General features: G+C 55.4%; 1 protein-coding gene across 3 annotated transcripts in view; it reads right to left on the bottom strand.

Moving 5' to 3' along the window:
* Nucleotides 1–12,613, bottom strand: part of GRIN2D (glutamate ionotropic receptor NMDA type subunit 2D) — a 38,413-nt gene that overhangs the window by 11,012 nt on the left and 14,788 nt on the right. For all 3 annotated transcript variants that reach the window (XM_086690278.1, XM_086690277.1, XM_086690279.1), the window contains 4 exons: nucleotides 12,455–12,608; nucleotides 9,946–10,071; nucleotides 9,512–9,741; nucleotides 7,998–8,158 (listed from right to left, as the gene is read on the bottom strand). In XM_086690278.1, coding sequence (XP_086546404.1) covers nucleotides 7,998–8,158; nucleotides 9,512–9,741; nucleotides 9,946–10,071; nucleotides 12,455–12,608 — 671 coding nt within the window. The remainder of the gene's footprint in view (nucleotides 1–7,997; nucleotides 8,159–9,511; nucleotides 9,742–9,945; nucleotides 10,072–12,454; nucleotides 12,609–12,613) is intronic.

Here is a 12,613-nt window from a genome sequence, read left to right as displayed (position 1 = left end):
CCCGGAGCACCGGGAGCCTCCAGAACTGTGAGGCCACAGACTTAACGGGAGCCCCAGAAAGCTGAGAATGACCTAATTGCATGAGTTAGAGCAGAACTTGATGTAGAACAAACACTAGAGTAAATGAAAACGAGATGGGAAGGATCCAGGCCTTGGCAAGGATACGGGACCAGAGGAATGCGCTGCCGGTGTGGAAGTTGACCCAACCACTTTGGCAGATGTCTAGAAGCATCCTTCCTTCCTTCCTTCCTTCATTTATAAAGTTTATTCATTTATTATTTCTGAGAGAGAGAGAGAGAGACAGAGAGAGACAGAGAGAGACAGAGCACAAGCAGGGGAGGGGCAGAAAGAGAGAGAGGGAGAAGCCAAAGCAGGCTCCGAGCTGTCAGCACAGAGCCCGACGCGGGGTTCGAACTCACGAACCGTGAGATCGTGACCTGAGCCGAAGCCGGACGCTCCACCGGCTGAGCCACCCCGGCGCCCCAGGGAAGTATCTTTTAAAAGCTAAGCATACACCTCCCTACGACCCTGTAGTTTGCGCCCATGTGTGTTGACCCAAGAAAAATGCATGTGTACATCCCCCCAAAGACTTCCACAGGGATGTTCCCAGTAGAGGGGGTGCCTGGGGGGGGGGGGGCAGTGAGTTAAGTGGTTTCAGCGCAGGTCATGACCTCACAGTTTCTGAGTTAGAGCCTCGCCTGGGGCTCTGCGCTGACAGCGTGGAGCCTGCTTGGGATTCTCTCCCCCCTCTCTCTCTGCCCCTCCCGTGCGCGCGCGCGCGAGCACACACACACACACTCTCTCTCTCTCAAAATAAATAAATAAACTTAAGAAAGAAAAAAAAAAAAAGAATGTTCATAGAACCTTCCTAATGGCCGAATACTGGAAATAATCCAAACGTTCCCCAGCGGAACAGAGCTCGGGCGAAACAGGCCAGACACAAAAGCTACCATATACGCCCCGTGCGCTTCTGCTTACGGGATATCCCAAACCAGGCAATGCTAATTTACAGTGACAATCTAGGGTGACCAGAGAGGGACTGGAAATTTGCCATACCCTAATCTGGGTGTGGTCGCCCGCCCGTCCGCATTTGCATGTGGGACACAGACAAATCCTTGAGCTTCACGCTTAGCTTGTGCATGTTACATCTCAACAACAACAGCCCCGACAACACAGAGATGAATTACAAAAAGACACAGGTTGGAGCCTCAAGCAATGGAGGGGGTTGTTGGGGGGCGGGGGTTGTGGCTGACATTTGGGTGAACAAAACAAAACAGAACAAAGCAGGTGTCTATCCTGGTCCGAAGTCAGGGGTGGGATAGATTTGGGGTCCTTTTTTTGAGATGGGGCTGCTCTCCAAAACTCAGGAACCGAGTGGATTCTCTGGACACGGGGTCCCCCTGAGTCACTGCATTCTTGCTCCCCGAGGAAAGAGACCGACAACAAGAGGCATACCTGGATAAGTCCAAGAGGAAGGCAATGCCTCTGATTCCCAAGGAATGGGGCCTCAAGCCCCCCGGAAGTAGGGGTTGGTGGGCAGAGCCCGGGGAGACCGCCCCACGGTGCAGAACAGAGGGAGAGGATCTCGAATCCCCCAGGGTCTCCCTAGAGGGAGGGGCTGAGGACGAATGGTTAGGAGAGGGGAGAGGGCGTGATGAGTCAGCTGGCTGGCTGGGTCAGATACCCTGGGGGTGAGTAAGGAAGGGAGAAAGTCCCAGGGGGCTCGGGGTGGGGCCCAGGGCTTGTTCCTAAGGTTCACTAGGAAAATCTGCATTTACGTGATGTAGGCCCGGCGGCCCAATACGGTAGCTACGCGCCGCGTGGCTATTCTGGGCCCTTCAACGCGGCGCGTCTGATCTGAGATGCGCTGAGTGTGAAACGCACCGAGGCTCCTTGCGGGGGTGCGGGGCGGGGGGATTATGTAAAAGGTCCCAACCATTTCCATACTGATCGCACGTTGCAATATTTTGACTATACCTGGTTAAGTAAGACGCACTGTTAAAATTAATTTCACCCGTTTCTTTTTACGTCTTTTAACGCGGCCAGGAAACACTTCCTAGCAGCAGGCGGCAGCGCGCCTCGAATTCCGGAGGAGAGCGGGGTCCCAGCCCTAGACATTCGGATCTGAGAGGCCAGCACGGGGTGTGTGTGTGGGGGGGGGGGGGGGGGGCTTTTCTGGGAACTCGGGGGAGGAGTGGGTTCCGATTTGGGTCGATAGGTTATGGAGCTGGGAAGATACGCTCGGGCCGGCGAGATGTTCCAGAAAGCGAATTAAATCCGGCGAAGAGGAGCTGGAAGCCAGAGTGACCCTGAGAAGCACCGGAATTTGCAGGATTCTTGGGAAGGGAGTTTGGAGCCAACGTTCCAGCGATCCTAAGGGGCGGGGAGACCCTGTATGACCTCCGGGGGTGGAGCGAGCAAAGGAGAGGAGGAAGCTGGAACTAGTTCCAGAGAAGGAGGAGCAAGAGGGCGGCAAAGGAGGGGCCCCCTGAGGGGCTCCGTTGGCTCAGATCACGATCTCACGGTTCGTGAGTTCGAGCCCCACATCGGGCTCTGCGCCGACAGCTGGGAGCCTGGGGCCTGCGTCGGATTCTGTGTTTTTTTTTTTTTTCTCTCTGCCCCTCCCCCGCTGACGCTCTGTCTCTCTCAAAAATAAAAATAAAAGTAAAATAAAATACAGAAGACGCCGAGGAGGAGACGAAGGAGGGAAAGGAAGGGAAGAAAATGGAACAACAAAAGAGGTAAAAACAGGCGCCTGGCTGCCTCACTCCAAAGAGGGCGCGGCTCTTGATCTCGGGGTCGTGAGTTCAAGCCCCACCTTGGATGCAGAAATTACTAAATAAATAAATAAATAAATAAATAAATAAATAAACAAACTTAAAAAAAAAAAAGAGGTCGAAAGACTTCTGGATCTACACTGTCCAGAATGGCAGTCACCAGTCAGGTGTCACTCTTTTGCACTGGGAATGTGGCAACTCCAAACTCAGAGGCACTGTGCGTGTAACACGCCTCAAAGCCCCCAAACGGGGGAAAAAAAAAAAAAAAGAACCCATCTCATTAATGTTTTGTGGCCATTGATTTTCATATTACTATGGAAAGAACATATGGGGAAGAGTGGGGTAAACATCACTAAGATTACTACCCCGTTTCTTCGAGTGTGGCTGATAGAAACATTTAAATTACGTGTATGGTTCCCCAGCTCTGCTCTAGGGGGGAGAAAAAAAAAGGCAGGAAGAAACTCCTGGAATCATAAACAAAGGTTAAGGAGGGGTGGGGGAGAGCGCTTCCCTTTCCACCTTGTTATTATTTTTTTTAATGCTTATTTATTTTTGAGAGAGAGAGAGAGAGAGAGAGAGAGCGCGCGCAGGTGCACGCAAGCGGGAGAGGGGCACAGAGAGAGGGAGACAGAAGATCCGAAGCCGGCTCCAGGCTGACAGCAGAGAGCCTTTAGTGGGGCTGGAACTCACAAACCATGGGATTGTGACCTGAACTGACCGAGCCACCCAGGTACCCCTTTACCTTAGTTTTAACAACAAGCAAGTGTCGGGCAAAGAATACCGTTAAGGAGAGGTTAAAAGACGGTTGGGGGGAAGGGAAATTTTGTTCAAGAAGCTGGGGAATGTGAAGGCGACAGGCGGTCGTGCTGGGCACAGAGACAGGGGCTCTCCTCCAGATGGGGGAGCCCTGGGAAGGGTGCTGAGGGGTCCACCAGGGAACCCCCTGGAAAAGCAGGAGGCCGGTGTTCTGGAAATGAGCACCAGATTTTGTTCGCCAGCAGCTTCCCAGAGGTTCACCTTTGAGAACCTGTGCGGCGCAGGGGCGTGGCGGCCCAGGAACCACGTGACCAGGTCCCACCCTGGCCGCCGCCGGTTGGCCAGGCCAAGGGCACCCGACTCCTCGCCGGACCGGCGGGATTCTCACTGGCGGAGCTGTGAAATTGAACCGAGGCCGCGCCAGGGCTCCCGCCGGACCCTGGAGCTGAACACCCGCAGGGAAACTGCGGGCCCTACAGCGTCCGTGGGCACAGCCGAAGCCAAGATCTGTGCAGAGAGCCTGAGATGACAGCCAGTGGCCCCTGAGAGGACAAAACCGAGAAGGCGGACAGGAATCTTGGTTCCCCCCTTGGTCCCCGGGGGGATTGTTGACTCCATGTTATGAAGGCAAAAATTAGGGCTCAGAAGCTGAATTGCCTGGCCCAGGGCCCACGGCAAGTAAGGGGTGGCTCCCATCTGAAGCCAGGGCCGTCTGATTGTACGGTCAGGGCTGTTGAACACCCCTGGGGGCGCCTGGGTGGCTCAGTTGGTTAAGCGCCCGACTTGGGCTCAGGCCATGATGTCACCGTTTGGGAGTTCACGGTCCGTGAATTCGAGCCCCGCGTGGGGCTCTGTGCTGACAGCTCAGAGCCTGGAGCCTGTTTCAGATTCTGTGTCTCCCTCTCTATGCCTCTCCCCTACGCACCCTCTGTCTCTGTCTCAAAAATAAATAAACATTAAAAAAAATTAAAAAGCTTTTCTTTTTCTTCCTTTTTTTTTTTTTTTTTCCTGTGCTATTCTGTGTCCCAACACCTCTGCCCATGATTCTCCAAACTCAACACACCCCTCAGACCTCAGGCAAGGGAGTGCTGTTCTGGGCCCCCAGCTTTTGAGGACTCTCCCCGCCCCACCCCCTATTGCCAGAGGGGTCCCTGGGGCCAAGGAGTTGTGCCCACGCAGAATCCACACTTCCGGTTGGAGAGAGATTATGCTCTGAGAACTGGGGGTAGAAAGAATAATGCCCCCCCAAGATACCCACACCCTAATATTTGGAACCCGCGAATATGGCAGATGTGATTAAATGAAGCATCTCGGGATGGGGAGATTATCCTGGATTATCTGGGCGGACCTACTGTAATCGCCAGGACCTTTCAAGAGGGAGGGAGGAGGGTCCGTCAGAGAAGAGATGACAATGTGACCAGTTTCAGGGACGCAGGGCCAGGAGCCAAGGGATGCGGGAGGGATGGAGGTGATGCGGAAGGCAAGGAAACAGATTCATGTGGGGGGACAAGGAGTCAGGTTCTCTCCAGGGCGGAATTCTGACCTTGAACTTGTTTAGCCTCTCTGTTTGTACTTTTTGTTTTTAAGTTTACTTATTTATTTTGAGAGAGATAAAGTGCGAGTGGAGGAGGGGCAGAGAGAGAGAGAGAGAGAGAGAGAGAGAGAGAGAGAATCCCAAGCAGGCTCCATGCTGCCAACACAGAACCCGACATGGGGCTCGAACCCACGAACCGGGAGATTATGACCTGAGCAGAAACCCACAGGCGGACGCTTAACCGACGGAGCCACCCAGGCGCCCCCAAAGTCTCGGTTTAAAAAGAAAAGCCTGTTACCCAACACACCTCGAGTTCGTGGCGCTTCAAGGGGGAGGGTGAAGGAGAAGGGGGGTACAGATCTCTGCAGGGGTGGGGCGTGGGGCAGAGAGAACAGCAGTGAAGAGACAGGAGGGGAAAGAAAGAAGAGGTGACTCATGAGAAGGTGCTCCCGTTCTTGGTATCAGAAGTGAGAGGTCTGCAGGGGAAGGAAGCCCCGAGCGGACACAGGCAGAGGTGGAGACAAGAGACAGTGTGACCCCCCCCCCCCGCCAGGGGTCAAGACAGACGGCGGAAGGACAGCCCCTGAGAAGGAAAAGATACACGGGAGAGGCTTCTCGGTGGCAAAACACAAACTGCACAAGGGCAGGACTCCGGCGGACGGCTTGGCTGGCACAGTCTCCCTTTGCGACCTCTCCCTCTGCCATCGTCTACAACGGCGGCCCGAAGGCTAACGCACTCAGTTTCCCAGCCTCCTCTGCAGCTAGCAGTGACCATCTGGCACACGCCCGCGAAACAGCCAGAAGTTCCCCCAGAAAGGCATACTCTCCCCCCACTAAAAAGGCAAGGCCTTGCCAGGAGGAAGTCCTCCACAATTTCGCGCTTCCTCCGCCTTCTTGCCTGGAACCAAGGCTGCAGCGCGGCAGCAGCCATCTTGTGACCAGGAGGCAATCACAGTGAGCAAGAAGGTCTAGGCTGGAAGGATGGCGGAACGAATACGTGGAAAGGGCTGGGATCGTTGATGGTATCTTTGAGCTGTCATGCCCGCCTTGGACTTCTTACTGAGAGAGAAAAAGACACCTCTGTCTGTTTCCTCCTAAGGATTCATGCAACTTACCTCTTGTGTTGTCTATTGTTATCCAGTGCAGGAACTGTGCCTGGCACAGAGGTGGTGCTCCTTAAAACATTTCAAAAGGAACGAATGACTTGCACGTTCTCACAAAGACCTCGGTTTCCCGTCTGCAACAGGTTCTGAGCGTCCCATCCCCCACCCCGCCGCTTTGCGATGCGTACCCAACATTTTCCTTCAACCGGATCGGTTAGCTTTCTTTTCAAAAATTTCAATCGAGACAGAGCGGTAAAAAACAATTCAGTTAGGAGTGGCTACTTGAGGTGTGAGCAGAGGGTGGGCCTTGGGGACGGTGACCCAGAGGACGCGATAGCTTCCACCCTGGTCCCGCTGATGCCCGACCATCCACTGGCCACAGGGCAGCCAGAAGGGGCATTTGCAAACAGAAATCAGATCACACCCTTCCCCTGCCTAAATTCCCCCCTCTTCATGGCTTCTCACTGCCCTTCGAAGAAAACCCAGCCCTGACCTCAGCGTCAGGTCCCACACCCGTGTCTCACTCTCATCTTCCCCTCGGTCAGCTCTCTGCCCTACAGCCACAAGACCACTCCTGTCTCAGGCCCTTTGCACAACCTGTTTCCTCTGCCTGCAAGCCTCTGCCTCCGTAAGTCCACCCGGCTAACCCTCACGTCCTCTGGGGCTCTGCTCCAGTCACCTCCTCGGAGAGGCCCGCCCTGAACACCTTGGTGAATATGTCCCAATTCAGACGCGCCCTAACTCACCCGCACTTTCTGGAGCAATCATACTGATTTCTCCATTTGTGTGTTTCTGGTTCATTTCCCATCTCTGGACTCTAAGCTCCCCCAAAGCCGGGATTATGGTCTGTTTCTTCACTAGCCTGGCATAGACTAGGGGCTAAGGAAATATATGCACTTTGAATAGTGCAATCGAGGAGGAACAGGGAAGACAGTTACTGTGCCCAGCTTTGTTATAACCTTGGTCTGTACTTTGGAGCCTGAACTTAACTTTATCCCTGTGATTTGGGAGGCTGAAGTTAAAAATATATATATATATATATATATATATATTAAAAAGACAAGGGGCGCCTGGGTGGCGCAGTCGGTTAAGCGTCCGACTTCAGCCAGGTCACGATCTCGCGTGATCTCGCGTGATCTCGCGTGAGTTCGAGCCCCGCAGTCGGGCTCTGGGCTGACGGCTCAGAGCCTGGAGCCTGTTTCCGATTCTGTGTCTCCCACTCTCTGTCCCTCCCCCGTTCATGCTCTGTCTCTCTCTGTCCCAAAAATAAATAAACGTTGAAAAAAAAATTAAAAAAAAAAAAAAAGAAAAGAAAAGAAACACTAATCCAAGTACGGATTCTGGCGAGTTCGGGTCTAATGATCATACTGAAAATAATAATAATAATAACAGCAAACACCCACAGTGTGCCCAGCAGTACTAGTAAATAATATATTATACTAACCGATAATGAGAACCATAATCATTCTTATAACAACTTGATGGGCGCGTTCTCCTGTTATCCCCATTTTACAGAGGAGGAAACCGAGGCCCAGAGAGGTCGAGTAACTTGCCCGAGGTCACACAGCCGGGAAGAGCCAGAGCCAGGATTTCAAGCCTGGCAGTCTGGCCCCAGAATCTGTAGCTACTAGATCTCTGAAAACACCACAGGGACGCTACTTCTGGAAGGGGGAGCTCGCGCCCGCCGTCCACGACCTCTGCCCTCCAAGCTGGCCCACCCCTGGCTGACCTCTGAGGCTGATGAACGACCCCCCGGCCCCTCGCTATCTCGGAGCATCCTCAGGGCCCCCGGCGGCCCCCCGCCCCCCAGCCCGAGTCTGCGCTGACCCTGCCTTGAGCTGAGTGAGCGCTTCCTCTACGCGGGGCTGGTTGTAGCGCACCATGTAGCTATGCATGTCCGGGTAGTTGCTGCGAATGTTCTTCTCCGTGGACCCGTTGGGCACCGTCCCAAACTTCAGGGGCGGGTACTGCTCCTGGGGCCGCTGGAACTGGGGCAGAATGGGAAGTTATTAGGGCGCCCCCCTGGGGCCATCTGGGTCAAGGACATCCTTGACCCAGATGCTCTGTTCTGGGGGACGCCGGCCATCTGGCAGGCGCCCCGGTCCAGAAGCGTTTCTCAAGCGCGCTCACCACGACCCTTTTCGACTCCAACCCAGCAGATACATCCGCAGCTAGCTACAGATATGCGTGCATATGTGTCCACGCATGTATACGTCCACATGATCAGGAGTACTATGGGAATCTCTAACAGCCAGCATGGCCGGATCATAGTCCGATCAGAAGAGACGCTGGCTCCAGAGTTCCAGAAGGGTCCCAGAGGCCCCTGACGTGCCAGGCATTAACCCTTAACTTGCTGGATCATGGGAGGTCCCAGGGGCAGGCGCTTGGCACAGGGAGGGGGGGGCGGGGGGGGGGGGGCTAGAGGCGGTTGCTATGTACCGATCCGTTCGGAAACAGTTCACTCTTTTAACAACAGACGTAGCCACACAGGTGTGTGTTGGCCCAACGTCAAGTGCGTATACGACCAAAGCAAAGATGCAAACATATTACGTGTTCGGAAAAAAAAAAAAAAAAAGCTGTTGCAATTCACTGAACTGATTTCTCAGCCTTCTAATGGGTCACGATAGGTTCTAATAGGTCAGCTAACCACTCTGGTCTCCAAGCGTGCTCTGTATATCACCAGTCCCCAAACAAACCGTGATCGGTGATGAGGTGAAGTACAGACCTTGAGGGAGGGAGCACTTAAAGCAATTTTTTGGAGGGGAGTTTATTTATGTCTGTATTTTTGGAGGAAACTCTACACCCAACGTGGGGCTCGAACTCACGACCCCGAGATCAAGAGTCGCGCGTTCTGCCGACTGAGCCCGCCAGGTGCCGTGCCCCCAGAGCGATTGGCCAGAATGATGTTACGTCTGTTGAAACTGAGTAAAACTTTTAGGGTTTGAATGCGGCGCGTCTTGGTTTTTCCATTTTATGTTTCTTTTCTCACAATTCGTTTCTATGGTGTCTTACAAAAACACCGATCTGCACCGGGAAAAGGTCACAGATTAGCCCTTCCTCACGGTTTGAGGGAGGCACTGGTCTAGAATAGCCCATTTGGCATTGCTGCCCCCCACCCCCACCCCAGGACGTTTAGGGACACTCTCTCCTCCTGGGAATGTTTAAATAGAAACACAACCTTTCTCTTCCAGAAGGTTCTATTCTACCAGTTTGGAACTCTCTCCGGGAAAAGACTCCCAGGAATCCTCCCTGACCTCCCGGCGGCCAAACTCTGACCTGACCTCCCATCCCAGCCAGCTCCCCCCCCCGCCCCCCTCCCTCCCCCTTCCCCTGCCACACACCTTTCGGTCACTGAGCCCAGACACGGTGTCCACATACTCCTCCTGGATCATGAAGGCGGCCAGGTTGGCTGTGTAGCTGGCGAGGAAGATGACGGCGAAGAAGGCCCACACCAGCACCATGATTTTGCTGGTGGTCCCCCGGGGGTTCTCCACGGGCACTGAGTTATTAAACACCAGGGCCCAGAGCAGCCAGATGGATTTCCCAATGGTGAAGGTTGAGCCTCCAGGGCCTGCAAGGGGCCAGGAAGGGACCATGGACCCCAAATCCCTTCTACTCCATGAGGGAGCAGAAGGAACTACAATTCCCAGCGGCCCCCAAGGCCTCTTGGCACCTCCAGAGGCCACCACTCTACCCCCCCCCCCCAGGGGCTGCTGGGAAATATAGTTCCATCTGCGGTCCGGGTGCTCGGAGGTGATGGAGGAAGGGGACTCACGCTTGCCCGTGGCCAGGCTGCGGTTGTAGCCGACGGGACTGAGGTACTCGAAGATGAAAACGGTCACGGCGACCACAGTGAGGCACATGACGAACATCATCACCCACACGGCAGGGCTGTAGGGCTCTGGGGGCAAGGGGGTGTGGGGTCATGACTTGGCCAAGCCAAGGACTGGGGGACCACAGACATGAGAACATGGTGCATCAGAGATCTGACCCTGTCCTGCTCTGTCCCCTGCCCAGGCTCATCTCAGGGACCGTCTCAGTGTCCATCCAGACCCCTGGGAGACAGTGTCTCTCAAAGACCGCCACCTCAACCTCTTCTGTGGTTTCTGCCACCAAATATAAACGGTCTCCTAAACTGTTTCCTGAGCCTCGAGTCTCCACCTGGCCACCCACCAGGTTTCACACCGAGGCCAATGCCCAGGCCCCCCATCCTGGGAGCCCCGCCATCCATCCAGTCCAACCCCCGCCATTTGCCAGCTGCACACCCCTCCCCCCTCCCCCTCACCAGCCACAGCCTGTCCCCCCGACTTCTGCCCCCCCAACTCGGCCCCCCTCTCCACTCTCTCAGCCAACAAGCTCAGACCTCATTCTCTCCCCTGGACCATCTCCCCTGTCTGCCCTCTCCAGCCACCACCCCCCTCCCCGGCCCCTGCAGCCCTAGAGGATCCTTCTGCACCCAGAGGTGACCTGGCCTCCCCCCTGCCCATAGCCCTCTGTGGCTCCCCAGCGCCTCCGTGACAAAGTCACCGCCCCTCAGCCTCGCTTCCACGCTCCTTTCCGGCATGATCACTCTCTCAAGAACCCACTGCTTTAACCAGCCAGAACTCACAGTTCCAGAATGAGCCTCGCCCTCTCTGCCTTGTCTCCACCGCTCCCCTGACAGGGGCACCACCCTGACCTACCTACCAGACAAACTCGCATCCGTGTGTCTCCTCCTCACACCGCCTCCGGGAGGTTTCACTGACAATAAACCCAAATCGCCACTTCCCCGAGATTCCTACCAGGTGATCTGACCTCCCTGGGCCAAGCGCAAGCGGCCAGCACTGCCCCTGTCACAGCAGGGTCACCACCCGGACTGTCACTGCGGCATCCGGGAACGCTCTTGTTGCCTCCGCTGGGCAACGTCGTGGCACACAAGTACGACCTTGTCACTTCCCTGCTGAAGCAGGGGCCCCATGTGCCTCTCAGGGTGTACCCGCAGGGACCTTGGTGCAAAGAGAAGGCCACGGAGATGTTGTCGGGGGGAAATACACAGAAACGAAACACAAAGGAAGAGCTGTGCTGTCTCCCGGCCTTTCTGCTCCCAGGAGCTTTGCCCAGACTTCAGAGAGCAAGAGAGAACTGACGTGCCCTGCTGCCCTTGGCCTGATGTGCACTTTTCTTGCTGTTGTCTCCCAGTTCGGTCAGTGAGATCCCGACCCGGTGCGCCTCAAGGCCACCAACCCGCTGGGTGTCAGCTTCCCAATCGCATCCCAGGACTGGTTCCTTCCTTGTCTCACCCTCACTGTCATCTTCTTATCCCACACCCACCACCGCTCTGCACGGACCTCTGCCTTCCCGGGGGCCTCCGGCCTCCACAGGGCCTCCAGTGGGATGTTTTATAAGCCTAGATCTGATCATATGCCCCCCTCCCCCACCACCTATAGTTAAAACCTTGGCCGTCGCGGCAAGAGTGAAACCCCACTCTCCGACCAGAGCCACCAAGGCCCTTGCATCATCCACTCTGTTCCCTCTCGGTCCTCGCCTCCCATCCTCTCACGGCCACCTCCAGCCACACAGGCTTCGCTCCGTTTCCCAAACACTCCACACGCGTTCCCACCTTGGGGGTCTTTGCCCGCTGCTCCCCCTGCCTGGAACCGCCCTCCAGCCAGATCTCCACAGGACCGAGTCACCTCCCTAAAGGGGCCCTCCTGCCCTCCCCTGATGGCACCGACCCTGTACCTCTCCAACTCTTCCCCTGGCTTAGTTTCTCATCCTCTTCATCATCACCTGCAGTGATTTCGTCCCATGGATCCGTTTAAGAGATTATTGTCTGTCTTCCCCACGAGGCCAAGAGCTCTTAGAGGACAGGGATTTGCGTGCAGCCCCGGAGCCCGGCACATGATAGGTACTCGGTGAACACCGATAAGTGAATCGAGCGCTTACTATGTGCCATTACCAAGCTAATCTCTTTTCCTCATCTCATATACAGGGGAAGACTTGGGGCTTGTGGGGCCTGAAGCTTATACAATTTGGAGGGGTGTCTTTAAGAAAAAAACCATACAGAATTATGACTCCAAGAATGCAAGGCGCAGGGCCTTGAGGAGAATGTGCCCGAGAAGGTTCCTGAAGCTCCAGTGTCCTGGGCCTCGTGGTAAGATGGCTTCTCCCGTTTTACAGACTGGGAAACCGAAGCTCAGAAGCCATGCCAACTTGGCCAGTCACACCGCGGGGGCAGGCAACACCAGGTTGGGACCCGGGCACGCAGCTGCCCCAGTGTTGCCGTCCCAGGGCCCCGGGCTCACCGAGGAAGGCCGAGGGGGACACGGTGCCATTGCTGCGTGCCACCATCACACTGATGCCCGTCTCCACGAAGGGGACAGAGAAGTCCACGATCTCGGAGCGCTCCTCGTTGATGGTGAGGGAGCCGATGGCCATGTCGGCGCGCTGGTAGAACACCTGGG

This window comes from Puma concolor, chromosome E2 (genome assembly GCF_028749965.1).
Source record: "Puma concolor isolate L17-30 chromosome E2, mPumCon1.1.hap2, whole genome shotgun sequence".
Taxonomy (NCBI): domain Eukaryota; kingdom Metazoa; phylum Chordata; class Mammalia; order Carnivora; family Felidae; genus Puma; species Puma concolor.
The sequence above is the reverse complement of the archived record's forward strand: the minus strand, read 5'-3'. Positions and strand labels throughout refer to the sequence as shown.